The following is a 16,695-nucleotide window of genomic DNA, read 5'->3' as shown; positions in this document are numbered from 1 at the left end:
ACGGAATATTAAATATAACTGCTTTAATGTTTAAGAATCCTTTCTTGTTTACACAGCTAAGTTATATGCTGGAAAATATTAAGACTTGTCAAGTAAACCAATTGCATTTTTTCCTGAAATATACATAACTTTGAAGAAAATGTGCGCATTACACAACATTCATTTTGCTGGTATCTTAAGTATTGTTCCTATACGAGACCATACATTGCAGAGAAAATACAGGTGAGATACCAGCAGAAGACTTGTTTGAAAAGAAAATGTGATTTTGTACTTGAACCAGTATCTCCGGAATGCCAACATTTGGCGTAACACAAATTTAGGACGTATGCAATATTACACCAGTTTTACAAAATGTTTGCCCAGTCCTAGTCTATTAATTGGTTTCCCACTTTCACCTCAAATGCCCTTCCTACGCAGAGTGAAGCAAAGAGTCAGGAACAATAAGATGTGCTGAAAGGTTTGCTAGAATTTCAAATACTGAGCTAAAGGGTGCTTCCACTACAATATATATATATATATGCATGGTGTTGTATGACAAAAGCACATAAAATAAAACTAACACCACCAACTAGCTGTTACTATTATAAAATATAATTGTACCTGGATTTCTGTCGAGCTGGGAAGCCAATCTTGTATTTGTATGGTCCACACGTTTTGTGCTGTAAGCAAAGCATGTTTGTATTACAGAAACGACCAACATATGGAGAAGTATGGTTTGCATGATTCATAAGCTGCAAGGTTAGACCATATCCACTCCCATTAAAAAGCAATTACAGACCCTGTAAAGTGCAATGCTTAAAGAAATTAGCTGAGGGTGCTCACAAAATAAAACCCTAAAATGTTGTTTCAGGAAAACATCCTCATCTCAAAGTTGTGGCGCTCAAGGAGTAGGAGACTTAGCAAGTTCGTATTTAAAAAGGTTCTACACAATATATTAATAAGATACGGAAAACGTCTGTTGAGCCCACTTGTAAATATTTGTAAACAAACCTCCTAATAAGGAAGCATTGCTCAGATTTATCTGCATTTCCATCAATCTAACTGGAGGAAGAAAGGCCAAATAGTAACTACTTCATTCAGACTGTGCAGGGATATAAAGGATGGAGATTTAGACATGGTGCCAAGTTTTAGGTGAACAAGCAGGGGCGTAGCTTCAGGGGGGGGTTGTTTCACCCCCCCACCCCTCCCCCCAATGTATTTTCAGATGAATAATTAGGTACAGGTGCTTTTAGTTGGGAATGGTGAGATATCTGTCATATTTCACCTGTGATTTTTTCGCTTAATTTGTGCCGGTGCTTTCCGGTGCTTAGCACCGGCACTTATTTGACAGGGCCGGGTCTATGTCGCATGTGCTGCACAAGTCACATTTACTTTCCAATTTTAACTTACTGCTGTACTCTCGTGCAGGCTCTACATGTTTTTTCACATCTTCCACAGCGCCGGCGGTTAAAAGTGTTGGTGTGGGATTTGGACTGCTGCCCTCTGCAAATTCATTATTCCTAAATAGATGAGTTTAAATATATAACTGTTTTCATGGCAGCACCGCACTGCGCACCGACGCGGTCTTAGCCACTGACTTTCCAGGCTGTGGGCGGGCCGCAGGCAGGAGGACACTGAATTGGGCTGCATTTGTTTTTGTTATACTGGGGTAGGGGCTGTGCGCGCGGCAATGTGCGCAGATTTTTTTCACATCATTGCCACGCCCGAACATAACCACCGAAGCGTGCAGCAGTTCAACTCACCAAGAGTCAGTCATCACGTTCAAGTCGGCCCGACCCCGACGACCGTGGAGTTGCGTTGAGGAGGGCATCGATCATTAGCCAGTAAGTAGCAGTACTGTAATGTGTAATGATCTAGTAGAAGCATCTGCAGCTCAAGGCCTAATATCAGTTATTGAAGAAAGGCCGTGCTTGCAGCCAGTGTTGGCCGCGGCCTGCCTAGTCCCTGACAGCCGGCCTGGTCCACCACACGGCAGGTAACGCAGTGTAATTTAAGTTATTAGTACTGACTAACTCAGTTCGGTACACACACACTTTCGTCCCCTTTAACCGTTACCTACGCAATGATCATGTGATTTTTCGATAGGGCCTGCACTGCAACCTGTCGAAGTATGGGCCTGGCAAGATTTAGACTACTGTTAGTAGTATGTAGGTTAAAAAAAAAGCCAAGGCCCACCCTGCCCGGCGTGTCCGACGACTCCGAGTTCGCACAGCCGCTGCTGTAGTCCAAACATGGCGCGCGGCCGGGCACACATTAGGTTCACTTTCACAGTGTGCTGTGACTGAAAGACATATTAAACAAACTGTCTAGTACTCCAAGCCAGAAAATATCCCTATCTTTCAAAAGATAACTATCCATCTGTGAGAGACGCATATACCAAGGTGCACTGGTAACATGCTTGTCTTGCGGCGTGCATTCAGCTCTTTAAGGTGTCAGTCAGAACGCTTTGCTCCGGTATGTGCCCGCATGTTTTCAAGAGCTTCAAGTTTGCCGGTTGCACCCTGGGCACTGCGCGTGCTGAGCAGATTTCAACTCTGCCACGTTGATCGTAGCACTGCCAGAGTAGGATTGGGATCACAACTTGGCCCGGGCTGGGGAGTGGTGGTGCTGGGGAGCGAGCAGCAGTGCTAACGGGTCCGCTCCGCCCTCCACTTTACAGTGGAGGGCACCAGGAGAGAATGGGCCCGTTTAGGGTTGTAAGAGTCGTTTTCAATACTCTGTGGGCCCTCGGAAGCCCGCTCGATGCTGGCAATGCTGCGCAGGTGTAGGACATGCACGACCTCACCACCACCGTGTCATTATGGCCATTCAAGTTCAAGGGTTCAAGAACCTATCAGCAGCATCGGTTTGTTCACTTAACAATGTATAAAGTGGAGATTTGGATCCACCCCTTTGAACCATCGGCTTTGTTTTTACCAGACTTTTTTCATGTATTGGGCTGAGATTCTGTCAATCAAGTCTTGGTTCAGCCCAGTGAGTAATCATCTCTCCGCTTAGCTATTGGCTGTTTGGGTGTTTCTTTCTGTCTCCACTTTAGTGCTTGCATTGAACTGCACCTGCAAACACAACAATGATGGACAGAATGTGGATCAATGTCACACATTCACCCCAGTCCAAAGATCTGGGCCCAAATCCATCGTTTTTCCACTCCACACCACCCTGGGTTAGACAATGGCGATATTCAAATCAGCGCTGACCCTGTGCCCCATGGGAACAGTCCAATTACTGCATTGAACTGCAGGCTACTTTACAAATACAGCCAGCGTCACTGGAATTGTGCTGCAATGGAGGACTAAATTATGCAGTAAGGTTAACTAAAATATATAGCAAGACAAGGGAAACTGTGCTGCATACTGTAGCATATTATCTGACAGTATTCTGTTATTTTAACATTTTAACACACGTTAATTCTGTCTGGGCAAAGGTTACATCTCTTAGCTGCCAGTTTAACACCTGAATAGAGTAGCAGTTGAAAAGTAACCAATTAACCATCGCAGAGGGTCTCCTAGTGCGAAACACCACATACATGTGGACTTTATTGTAACTTTTGATCCGTTCGAGCTAGAAAAAAAAAATCTGGTCAAAATCTGCAATCTATCAGCAGACGATGGATTATGTGGTAAATCTATAATGTTGTGGGCAATTCCAGAACTGCAGGATTGTATAATGCCAGTGATCATGACTATTGGACCTGTGCTTCCTCGCTCCCATATGTCTTGCTCTAATGTGCTGATGCTGCACTTAATAGCGCGTTAAACCCAGACCTATTGGCTTTGCGAATGCATTTGTCTGCTTTCATTCTGTGTTTGTCAAATTCCCAGATATCAGCTTCCATTCGGGGCCCATCAGACTTAAGTCTTCTTCGTCTGTTTTAATTCTGCATTTCTCTGCTTCAGTTCTAAATGTGTGCACTTCCATTCTGTGGTTTTCGGTATTTACTTGCAATATCGGTTCGTTCACTAAGTCCAAGTAAGTCTGTCTAAGTGAAAGTAAGGCTGCACCAAGCGCGAACGGCCAGGCCGGATGACGTTGTTCAGTTGTTGGCAACTTGTCGTTGAGGACGCTAATCATAACTTTTGTACATCTCTAGCCCTTATTCCCTGCTTGTGCTGAAGATGCAAGCTGAGATCCCCAAAGAATCCCAATCTCCCCGCAGCCCGCCAAAATAGTGCAGTAGCGAAAAACATGCCATTTCTCGAGCTGCTAACTAAACAGTTGGCATTAATAGGGGGCAGGGAAATCCTATCAGGGTTCTGTTACTGAACCCGCAGGAAGGAGGAATCTTTGTGCCCTGTCCTAAAATGTGTTTCGAGTGGGAGTCCTAACTGTGCAACACTTCCCACATGGCACACAGTTGTACACTCTACTCTTGTACATACATTGCTAAATGTTCTCAGCCACAAAGGCTTTCCATCATTTCCATGTGGCCACTCACCATATAAATGAGGAAACACCCTGCAACTTTGAGTCTGTAATACCCTATGTAATACAGAACTGCCACAAGAGTGGGTGGGTTTCAAAATGTGGCACAATGCCTTCTGTACCCTGTGGTACTTATGTAATATCGCCCCTCGTGGTGAAATAAGGAGAAGGTCCATTAAAAGCAAGGAAGTTCACACCCCTTATCTCCCTAAGAACCTGAGACTCATGATCCCCTTGTGGACTAATGTTATGTACTGTAGATAGTGATCCACAATGAGAAAATGCCATACTGAGTTATTTAAAATAAAAGTAAAAATAAAAAACAAACAGTACCAGACCAAAGCACTGGAGGAGGCAACAAAATGTACAGGGTCAACAGATCTGAAGCTCTCATGTATTATGTAAAAATGCCTTGCCAAAGTATGTCACCAAATTATTTATCAGTAGTTAAAGAGCAATGCATGTCCCTGGTGCGCCCTTGGCAATGCTAAGGCCTTCTATTGACTTCCTGGCCTCATAGACCCTGTTAAAAATGGTATACCCTACCCCAGTACTATCCTTTCCCCAAAACAGCACATACAGCAGTGAAATTGTCCCTTTTCAATGCATTAGTGATTTTAGCTAATTTATTCCAAAATTGTGCTTTAAATGCACTTTTGATTTAATCTTTTTCAAAATGTTCACAGGGCAGGGGTACCTCCTATCGAAACCTTACTATGAGGAAGGCTCCCTTGCAGAAATTCAGATCAGGTATATATTACATCTGAGTTTTAGCAGTGCCGTTGACGATGTGGGTGGAGTTAATATAGTAAGTGGGTGGAGCCAGAAAAAAGTAGGTGTGGCCCCCGACAAACATTTGAGCACCTGCACTTCATATTTTACAAATTAAGCACTGATACACGCACACACTCATCTGTTTTGAAGGCCCTCAAAAACGTTCATTGTACACAATATTGTGCTGCTCTCATTTAGTACTCTTATTAATCTGTATTCCTCACCCTTTCCACTACCTCATGCTCCCTGCTTGTCATATAATGTAATTTAACATTATGCCAGCATGATGGTCAGGAAATCTGATGCTCACACCCACCAATCTTACTAACCAAGCTAAACCTCAAGAAATGATACTATAAACATTAATTTGAAACTTGCAGAGAAAAAAGAAGTTAAGGGCTTGCTAAAATGTGAGCAGAGTACCAGCATTAAGAAGCGAGGGTGTAGAATCAAGTTAACATACAGTGACTAGACTGTACCAGTGGTGGGGGGTATGCTGCATTGGGGCGCTGAGGTGCAGAGGCACTCTATTTTGGTTCAAGGAGAATCAATGTGGCCATATGAAGTAATCAATGTGGCCATATGAAGTAATTTCTTTCTCAATATTTTAGATATTAGGGTTAAGACCTTTGTCTCGAAAACTCTAATATTGAGGCAAGTAGCTTAGATGCATCAGTACACGAGCTGACTAGACCAAAAGCAAATTCTGGGTAATTTAGATTAGGTATATAGTCCATAGTTTTTTGTGGGGTGTAGTTTAGGCCACACAGAACAAAGTATTCTTAGATGCATCAGTACACAATCTGACTAAACCAAAAACAAAGTCTGGGTAAATTAGATTCAGTATGAGAGTCCATAGTTTTTGGTGGGGTGTAGTTTAGACAACACAGAACAAAGTATTCTCATCTCTGAAGTTTACCAAAGAAGATTTAGAATATATAATATATAATATATAATATATAATATATAATATCTAATATCTAATATATATATATATATATATATATATATATATATATATGTTTAGCAAAACATTCAGCTCATTTTCTCACCATTATGCCTATGCCAAATTTTAATTATGCTGGCCTTATTTTGGTAATTTCTTTTAGCAAACTTTATGAGAGATTACTGAGATCACAGCATTACAACACGTTGCGTAGTTCCGGGGAGTAATGTCAACGTGAAATGGACCATCCAAGTAATTTTTTTTATTTACATAAGTGCCATATCATTAGATTTCTTTACATAAGTGGACTGTTTCGGGTAATTCGTGAGAGCAGAACTACAAATCCAAAAGCAAGCAGCATTGTTGTGTGATCACAAGCGACCACAATTCAACTCAAAATAACATTTTCAAGTTGAACTTTTAACAGAACGGGTCATTCAGACAAATGTAAAATACTGCTGCCACATGAAGATGCAAGGATGCCATTCTTAGAAGGCATACAGCGCTCATGAGACCGGCTTATTTTCCTAAAGGGGATTGAGCATGGTTCACCAAATGCAACAATCTAAAGACGTGGGGACATTTCCTGCACTAAACTCTGACAACTTTAAGACAAACTGCAGTAAGACAAACTGCAGTTTTCATTGCACCACTGACTTCTTGACCATGACAGCCAATAAGGTCTGCATTGGGTACTCATCCAAACAGAAAACCTAATACATTTCACTCATGCCAGGATAATTGAATTAAAGTTCCAGAACCTCTTTTTTTTTTAAATATACAAACAGAAATATTTGAAAATGGATGTAACTGGAATCTATACCTCATTGGTCTGCCCCATGAAAATTAAAATATGGCTGGCACTCTTAAGTGTTTGGTCGAAAAACCTTCTCCCTCGTCGTCCCGGTTACCTGACCTGTAGTCGGGTGTCTTGAAAAGTTATCCAAACGATTTTCTTCTCTTTCCGTCGTTTTCTTCTCCAAAAACTCTGGAGCTCTTCGGCAACGATCCAGACCCACCCGCGGAAAAAACAATCTGAAGATGGCAGCCAAAGGTGGGAGCTTCCGGAGGAAGCACGTCGACGTCATGAAGGACACCAAATGGTGATATGTCGACGCCCACCTGGGCCACGAAAAAAAAAAAACTACAATTCCGGACCCAACCACTAGATGGCGGAATGATTCACAAAAGATTCTTTGGAGAATACTAGTAAATTACTCATGTGTCTCAATCCACTGAAATGTCACCAAGCTCCACCTGAAAGGGAGCTTCCCAAACAGTAACTACTGGTCTGCTAACAGTGCCACCACCTCTAGGGTCCTGCTAGTTGGGTTGCTCTTTGCATTTTAAGTTCCTCCTCAATTACTTACTACCCAATTTAAAAATGAAAGAGACTCCTAAAAAGTACCAATAGCTAGAAAGAGTCACATGCTGCTCAAGTGATGGCGGAGGGGGTAATCTCTAATTGTACTTTTGTCTGTGGTGTCCTTCCTCTTTTAAATTCACTTACTTGTAGTCCCTCTCCCAAAACTTCACAGGTCGGACATATGACGTGATGAATATTGCACTTCCCAAGAAAGGATTCAGTGGCGTAGAGAAGAAAGCAGATATAACAGCCTGGACAAACAGCATTGCAGAGTCTAAAGAGGGACATGTTAAGGAAGCTGGCTGAAAAACATGTGTTAAAAAATCATTAATCATCTCTCGGTCAGGAGGCTTAGTACACTGTGGATCCTCTGTGCATCTGATGTATCTTACTCCACTGGCTCACCGGATACACTTTGGGCATTCTTGGAGCTCATGTGAACAGGGTACCTTAGTTTGCACTACATTTCTCACATGAAAACATTCTACCTGAGCATCACGGACTACACCCTACCAGCATCATGTTATTCTTACTGTGTGCTGTACCAAAGATCTGCAAGAAATACTTAAACAAAAATCATAAACTGACCTCAAAGTGGTTACCAAGATCCTTCTGACGGCTTCTGCTACATCGCATCAGCATGCCTACCAGAAGCATTAAGTTAGCAGCAACCCAATCAGAACACGCCACTGGCCCTCAAACACAATACCCAACTCCTGACATACAGTCTACCACAGAAATTCATCATATGTGCTTGAACTGGCCTGTAATATATATGATCAGGTAAAAGCACCCCAGTGGCGGTGGGTGCTACATAAACGCCATAGATAAAAACAAATTCACAAAGGTGGAAAGCTATTGCCATTTAACATAGAATAGTTCTGTAGAAAGAGAGCACTTCATGAAACCAGGGCACATCCCTCACAATGCAGACAGCCCCATTTGGTGAGACCGTATTTCTGGAATTAGATTGTTTCAAAACAATGAGCATCTTAATCATTCATAATCCAAGGCTAAACCTGTTGGCACATTTGGGAAACAAACTGTGGACATGGAGCAGCAAAATAGACTACTACTTCCCTTTAAAAGCTCACTCAATAAGTAAAGGCTTTTTATGTCAAGCATTTCTTTCCACTCCTTCCAGGGGAGGGGAAGAGACAAAAGAGAGAAGGAGAGTGGGAAAGAAAGGGAGAGTGGGCAGAAAGGGAGAGTGGGGCAGAAAGGGAGAGTGGGGCAGAAAGGGAGAGTGGGGCAGAAAGGGAGAGTGGGGCAGAAAGGGAGAGTGGGGCAGAAAGGGAGAGTGGGGCAGAAAGGGAGAGTGGGGCAGAAAGGGAGAGAAGGTGAGAACGGAAGTGTGGGAGAATCTTGCTTTCTTTTAACTAATGGACCTGCTGCTTCCCTAAGAGGCATTAGTTTCAGTTCTATATTACCTTCGGAGAGAAAGTACATTTAAACACGCTACACAATATAGTCCCACCCGCCAGCCCTCTTCTGTTTCAAATAAGGAACCCAAGCTTCCCAATAACTCACCCACTCAAACAATCAATGTTTTACAATTTTCATTTATTTAATTTTTGTTTGTTTTAATAGCGCAAACCCTGCCATGAGGCTAGGATAAACTTTAAAGTAACAAGGTACACAGCAGTCGAGTAAAGAGTATTACACATGATTGATGAACACATGGAGTCAGTCACCAGGGTAAATCTGGCAGGGGTGAAGGATGCAGAGGTCTTTCACACATGCCTGATTGCTCCCTTCCTCTGATCTACAGCTCTGCTCTACATGTGCCCAATCACAAGATCATTTTAGAAACCGCTCTCTGGACGAGCTTTAACCTGCTCTTACCTTTAAGGACTTAAAGCTTCAAAAAGTGGCAATTTCTGGAAATCTGCCCAGAAGACAACAGACCACCAACTGCAGCCTGCAGTTCTGCATGTCTTTGGTTATTTCTTAGACCTTCAAAGACAAGTAGTCAATGCATTAAAAGGTATTTGTTCCTCTTCTTTTCATCAAGTGCGTTGCCCTGGTGTCCTACTATCCTGAATTCAGAAGTTTGTAATGCTAAAATAGAGCGGATGCATGAACCTTTGCCCTTCTACTTTCAACTAACGTCTTACTGTTACTAGGTTACATTTTTCATTAAAGAACATTTTAGGGGTTACACCTGCAAACCAAACAGTGTAACATTGCCTCAAGACCCCTTTTTTTTTTTAATATAAAGGTCTCTTACAAAACTTTAAACAAAACCTAATCTAGCTAAACCAAAAAGTACCTCGTTTTCAGCCAAAATGAACCCTATGGACCATCAGATTTCAACATGCACTACTCAAACTATTTAGTACAGTCACAGTCTTCCACACAACTACACAACACAAAAACAAAAATAAATTGAAAAGGCTATGCAATATTTTCCAAGGGAATTTAAACAATCTGTTGGAAAGTCAAAAGCCAGGTGTATTTTGGCTTTTGAAGCCAGAATACACCTGAAAATCGCTTGTTTGACGCACAAGGCTGTCCACCTGAGCTCACCTAGATACCTCGCTCAGAAGCTGACGATTTCTGGAGGCTCCAGAAACACTAGAGGCACAAACAATCTTTTGCTAAAGCCTAAAAGATTCCGCAAGGAAAAAACGTATAAACGCTCTTTCTCAGGAATGGCTCCCAGGATTTGGAACTCACTCCCCCCTGAAACCAGGCTCATCCCCTCTACCATACTTTTCAAGAAAGAAGTAAAAGCGATCCTCATGGCTAAATACACTTGAACCACTACTGGGGATCAACTTCAAAGACTCGATACTGATCTGTACTACTTGTTCGAACCCTTTGCATTTTTGTTTGACTTTGAAATTGACTTACTTGATTGTTTATGATATCACTTAACTGTACTTTTAACACTATGATGTATCTGTGTATATATGCTCCCCTCCTCTGTAAAGCGCTCTGATATCTGCGAAGATCTTGTTCGCGCTATATAAAACTTTCAAAATAAATAAAATAAATAAAGGTAGATTGAAATGTTTTTAAGGATACGAGGCACAGCAAAAGGTTGGGCAAAAGCATGGAAAGCTGATCCCCATGTTATCTGCCAGGGGGCGATGTATGTGTAAACGAAGCGCAGTTTGTAAAAGAGCTCCCAAAGCTGCAAGATAAAAAGAACATCACTGTGGAACAATGCAAGAATTATATTATAAGAACGCTTAAAAAAGGAGTGCATAGCACTATGGTGAGAAAGCCTGAAATGTATCCCAATTTTCAGATAAACTGTGGTATTAGAATTTCAGTAAGGTCACACAGACTATACATATATATCCATATCTAAAACAAGTGAATAAGACAACAGGCAAAATAGCTGTGTTAACATAACAGATGTCAATTCTCCAACATATCCTTCAATTGGTAGGCTATAGAAAAGAAGTTGATATTTTAGAGAATTTAGAGTTATTGGTTAAGAGCAGGAATTTGCAAAGTTGGTTAAAAAAAGCATACACACTATTGAGCACACTCTTTGACTGGCTACCTGGGAAGTACAGAACTCTCAGAATTGAGTGCACTGACAAGAAACATGATTGCCAATGGCTCATTGTAGGAATCTGGCCCTCCATATAGCGTACCAAAATGAGGTGCACTGTGTGGACTCGAGGTATCCCATATTAGTATACAGGGGCTTGCTTCAAAAATCCCAAAATGTGCTTTTTGTGGTAGTGTGGTCGAACAGCCTTAGGCTTATCAGAGGGGAGTGTTAGGCAATAGTTGCAAACACAAAGTCGATAAAATGAGACGCACTCAATAATGAAATCCAACACCAACGTAGAAAAATAACAGCTTTTTATATTAATCTAGACACCAAGCTCTATCAGATTAGGTAAGTAGTTTTCGAGTTAGAAAATACAGCTGTCAGGTTTAAGAAATGAGCCTCATACGCAGTAATGTTCTCCTATGGGAGAAACATACACTGCATAGGTGTACTTGAAATAGAGTTAAAGGGTAGTTCGTCTGGATATAAGATAAATACCAGCAGTTTTGATTTACCTGCCTCGGTGTGTCTGGGTGCAGAAGTGGTGGTCGCAAAGGTAGCCTCGATCACTACAGCTGATTTCTATGGAAAAACCTGTATGCAGGAAAATGCTGCAATTGGGGACTTGGAGAAAGTCAGTCAAACCCAAAGGGGAGGGTTTCTGGGGGAAGGGTGCATCGTCGGTAGGCTTGAACTCAGACTGTGGGGCTCAGGTGCAGAGGTGTTTTGTCCGGCGGGTTGCTTGCGTTGGAGGCTCTCACTTTTGGGGTTGACCAGGAGATGGAGACATTTGAACAGCAGGGCCACTCTAGATGCTGGCTTCGGTAATGCTGATATCCTTCGTCGTTAGGTTGGTCTTGGTGTCCAGGCCAGAAACTGAACAAACTTTAGCTGCTGCAAGGGGTCCAGTACCCCGGGGATTGGTGCAGGGCGGCTCCTGGGTATCATGGGACCCCCAAACTTGGTGGGGAGACGGATCTGACCCCGTGGAACATGGTGACCTCCTCCTGGGCGGCTGCTGCATTGGTGGAGCTGGTGGTCAGCAGATCGGTAAACCGGACGTCTCTGTCGGTGCCTGCAGGCAAGTGGCTTCTCCACTTCAAGAGAGATGCTGGCTGGTTGCTGCAGGGCTGGTAGTCCTCCGAGGCATTTGGAGGATGCACAGCAGCACGACAGCTCGGGTCTTTACAACTGATGAGATAAGAGAAGGCAGGCAGGGTTTGACGCCAAGTCCTCAGCTAGTCCACGGTTCTTGAGTTTGGCTCTAATTTGTCCTCCTTCTTTTGGCCTGGTGCATCTGAGTTCCCGGTGTCAGGGGGTCACCTAAATACTCAATTTAGGGACATTAAGGGCAGCAGGGGGTTTTGAGGCTGCTGGCCTGAATATGCTACATCACTAACCATCCTGCAGGAGGAGGTGTGAACACCTTCCTCTGGAGCAGGCACTGCTTCTGGCCTCAGAGAGCGCAGGCTCTCATCTGCAGGGGGTCAGAAACTTGTCCGCGGTGGCAGGCTGGATGACACCAGTCAACTAGCACACTAGACACTAAAAGATTTGTCAGGGGTCACCTCAAGGGGCCCTCTTTGTGCATAATAAATCTTGAACTGGCAACAATACAGATTTATTAAGACAAGGTGTTTGATACCAAACGCCATAGGTTTCAGTTGAGCCATCAAGTAGCTGGGGAACTTATGCTGACCAGTGCCCAGTCCATGTCTGAAGATGGCTTCCCTACGCACTTGCAATACCTAATACTAGAGCTCGACATCACAGGGGCATATCTGCTCAGGCAGAAATGTCCTCACATATACTATAATGAACCCAGCCTTAGGGCTCTAAAGCCTAATGTAGGGGTGACTTACATATAGTATATGCAGTGTACGTTGGCATGGCACAGGGTGAGTGAGCCATGTCAGATTTTCATAATGGTTTGCATAATTTTATGCAGCCTCCAATGCCGTTCTGCATGTAATTTGAGTTGGGGACCCTTAGGGTGGCATAAGACATGCTGCCGCCCTTAGGGGCCCTCTTCAGTATCCATGCCCTAGGTACCAGTGGTACCATTTACTAGGGACTTATAGGTGTGCTAAAGGCCTTGCCAATTGGGTTACAAATGGACTTTAACTTGTTTTAGGGAAAAGAGCACTGGCGCTGAGGTCTAGTTCGCAGATCTCAGTGCACTGTTAGAGTTGAAAACAAGCATCTAGCAGTCACATATTGGGGCAAAAAGTGCATAGGACAATTGCAATAAAATTTAAGTTTCTAACACTCATTGATCGCAAGAGATAATCCATAAAGAACCTTGTGCCTGCAGGACTTTAGAAGAATTAGATCATGGATACATTCAAAATGTTAGTTTAATGAAAGCAATTCTCCTCACTTCAAATAGATATATAATGGTATGAGCCACCTCGTGATGAAAGCAATACACATTTTCTAACTCCCTCTGTTCTGGGAAATCATTCAAAAATTAATCTCTAAAAGCTTGTTTACACTGTCTCACCTCCATTACAACTACAAAAGCTTTCCATGTTGCCCAAGTTTTACATGGCATATGTATAGATCATCAGCATGTCCAGTTACCTTACTGAAGAGTATCGACATGAAGAAAAGGTCCAACAGCAGGGTCTCTGAATAAACTTTGTAATCGAATGTGAAGAAGAGCACTGTGAATATGACTGTGGCATACTGACACGTGGGGCTACTAAAGGACGATCGTAAGAGCTTCAAACCAGCAATGGTTATCATCAGAGCACCAAGCCTGCAAAAAAGAGAGAGAGAAAGAAGGAAGAATTATAGCCCAATATAGTAAATAACCTACTTGATTTAGAAAAAAAAATACATCCATTAGCACAAGCTGAAAATGTTCTGTTACCAATTACATCAACCGTCATACAAGTAATTCATTTCACAGCTCACAAAGCAAGAAGAAAGTCTGGCATGTAATCATTTTCACTGAGTGATTGACCTGAACTGCCCCTGCAAGAACCATGCCCCAAAAAAGTATAGCTTTGAGCAGCTGGTCCTCAAGGAGACCTCTGGAACAGCAGCTTGATGGGCAAACGTCTTCCAATGACTCCTGAGAATAAAGGAGGTTTTATCAAATCATCTCTTTTGCACTTGCTCCTAAAGAGGGTGTACTTTGCAACTTTTGTTCCTTTTCCAAGCTACCAGTTTTAGACAAGACACTGATAAAGCAATATCTGAAAGGTATGTTTTTTCTAATTCAACATATAATTGCTTTAAAGCGGATTGTAAGTGTCATGGTTTGCACAGAGTAAGATTTCATTGAGCAAGCAACGCAGGCTGCATTAAAGCTCAAAGCCTTTTGCAATTGCTATTGGTTGTCAACACTATTGATCATAGGGCCTACTGCTGCAACTGCAGGGCTAGACAGGTGCGGTCTCCCAGGCCATGGTCCTGCAAATGTTTGCGCTTTCAACTCTTCAATTTATACGTCTGGCTGCAAGGCAGTTTCATCTGGAAACACGGACAGCAGGGCTATCAGTATGTTACGGTAATTCATTTTTGGATGAATATCAGACCGCGTCAAGAGATAACAGCCAGGCTGGAGCTGATAACTGTAGGAAGCTGGCACTGTAGCTAGAGGATCAAAAAGAGGCACACTGTGCAAAGAGTCCAGGCAAACCCCACAGGAATTACAGAGGCACTAATGACACCTCAAATGCTCTCTTTTACGGTGGTATGGGCGAGCAGTTGGGTATATCAGAGGGCAGTGCTAAGCATTTATTGCACACACAGTCAAGTGAGAGACACACTCAGTAAAGAAATCCAACACCAATTTATACAAATAACTACTTTTGTATACATTTATATATCAAGATCGGAATTAGGTAAGTACTTTTCAAGTTATTAATTTTTAAAGTATCCAAAAATGCAATTACTGGGTGTGGTAATGGTATCCTATAGGGGAAAACATGTACTGCGTTCAGGCACTTAACAGAGCCTCACAGGACTGGGGCGTCAGGGTGCAGAAGTGTGTTACGGCATCGGGTGTACCATTCACTTCTCCTCGGGCTCTAGGGCTCAGGTGCAGGTCCACTTCTCCTCGGGCTCTAGGGCTCAGGTGCAGATGTCTTTTTGCGTTGGGTTCTGCTGGAGTCACTCGCAGTTGGAGGGGACCTGCAGAAAGAGGCTGCATGCGCCGACTGGAAGTCCAGTCTTTGTAAAACCAAGGGTGGTCTTAGCATTTGAGGGTCTCAGGACCCCGTTGGCACCAAAACCTCCCTTGGACTCGGACTGGGGGATGCGGGTGCAGAGGCACTTTGAGGTGTCTGGTGGCGGTGGTCAGAGGCTCTCTCTGTCTTGGTTTCTACTGCAGAGGGGCAAACAGGACAGCTGGGCCACCCGCGATATGGGTCTCAGTGTCCTTGATGTAACTTGACGTGAAGGTCGGTTTTCCTTGGCGTCGGTGTCCGGTCTGGACACAGGAAGTCATGGCTGCTGCAAGGGGTCCAGTACCCCAGGTATTGGTGTTGTGCGGCTCATGTCAGGCCTGATGTCCCCACACTTGGAGGAAGGGTGGATCTGTACTGTAGGAGCACAGTTACCTCTTCCTGAGTTGCTGCTGCATCAGTATTAGTCCCTGTAGGCGGCAGATCAGTGTCAGTCGAGCCCGGCATGGCTCACGGGGGGAATGCAAATGTTCGGCAAGTAAGGGCGGGCTGGGGTGGAGGGCAGGGGTTTTAAATAATACATTTTAAAAAACATACCTACTTTCCCAGGTCCCGCAACTTCAGTCTGCTCCTGCTTTCCTGCCTCCACAGGAACAGGAAGCAGGCAGCCTCCCTCCCCTAAGCCAATTACATTGCTGCAATGGCAGCTATGTGATTGGTTGCCACCCACACAGGCGTCTATGGGGAGGCCATTTTTGAGAAAAGGGAGTGCGCGCATGACTGGTTTGGTCAGCCCCAGAGGGCCGACCAAACAGTCAGGGCCAATCAACATTGGGCAAGCCACTCCTCCCCTGTCTCGAGCAGAAACCACCAACCAAACCCTTCTGCTTTCTCGGAGTGCGAGAAGCAGAAACATAAAATGGTATTCATAATACCATTTTATGTTTCTGCATCTCGCACTGCGGGAAAGCAGTGAGGCGACGCTCCTCCGCCCACATGGAGGAGCCGCCCCCAGTCGGTGTGCCAGTCATTGCTTCTTTGGTGCCTGCGACTGCAGGGGAGTAGCTCCTCTACTCCAAGGGAGTTTCTTTGCCAATTGGCAAGCACTGGCAGCCCTCCGGGTCTCTTGGAGTCTGCACAGCAGCCGGACGCTTCGGTTGCTCCATGAAGCTCGGGTGCAGCAGACAAGATTGGTGCCAAGTCAGTCGTACTCCTCGGTTCTCATGTCAGCAGTCTTTCTTTTGTGTCCGTGAAATCTGAAGTCCTGGTATCAGGGGACCTCCTGAATATGCAATTTAGGGGTATTAAGGGGAGTGTGACTAGTAGCCAATGGGCTACTTACCTCTGGGGTCACTACACCCCCTAGATGACCACTTCATTTGGGGAGTGGTCATCACCCTGTCCCAGAATTCCTAATTCCACACACCCAAAATGGTGGCATTTCTAAATTTGTGTTCACTTCAGGCTGTTCACCCTAAAGGTGGGTCCAGCCAGGCAGTACAATACGCCTCTTAGAGAGCTAATTTTCCTGCCTGCC

The 16,695-nt window shown here is 43.8% G+C and overlaps 1 protein-coding gene across 4 annotated transcripts in view; it reads right to left on the bottom strand.

Annotated features, from left to right (window-relative positions):
• The window catches only part of PCNX1 (pecanex 1), a 486,917-nt gene that overhangs the window by 107,689 nt on the left and 362,533 nt on the right, over positions 1-16,695 (bottom strand). For all 4 annotated transcript variants that reach the window (XM_078659468.1, XM_078659469.1, XM_078659470.1 and 1 more), the window contains exons 22-25: positions 13,606-13,783; positions 10,539-10,647; positions 7,653-7,782; positions 601-659 (exon numbers count right to left, since the gene is read on the bottom strand). In XM_078659468.1, coding sequence (XP_078515594.1) covers positions 601-659; positions 7,653-7,782; positions 10,539-10,647; positions 13,606-13,783 — 476 coding nt within the window. The remainder of the gene's footprint in view (positions 1-600; positions 660-7,652; positions 7,783-10,538; positions 10,648-13,605; positions 13,784-16,695) is intronic.

Source organism: Lissotriton helveticus, chromosome 9, assembly GCF_964261635.1.
Source record: "Lissotriton helveticus chromosome 9, aLisHel1.1, whole genome shotgun sequence".
In the NCBI taxonomy this organism is placed as follows: Eukaryota; Metazoa; Chordata; class Amphibia; order Caudata; family Salamandridae; genus Lissotriton; species Lissotriton helveticus.
This window is presented reverse-complemented; position numbering and strand designations above follow the sequence as displayed.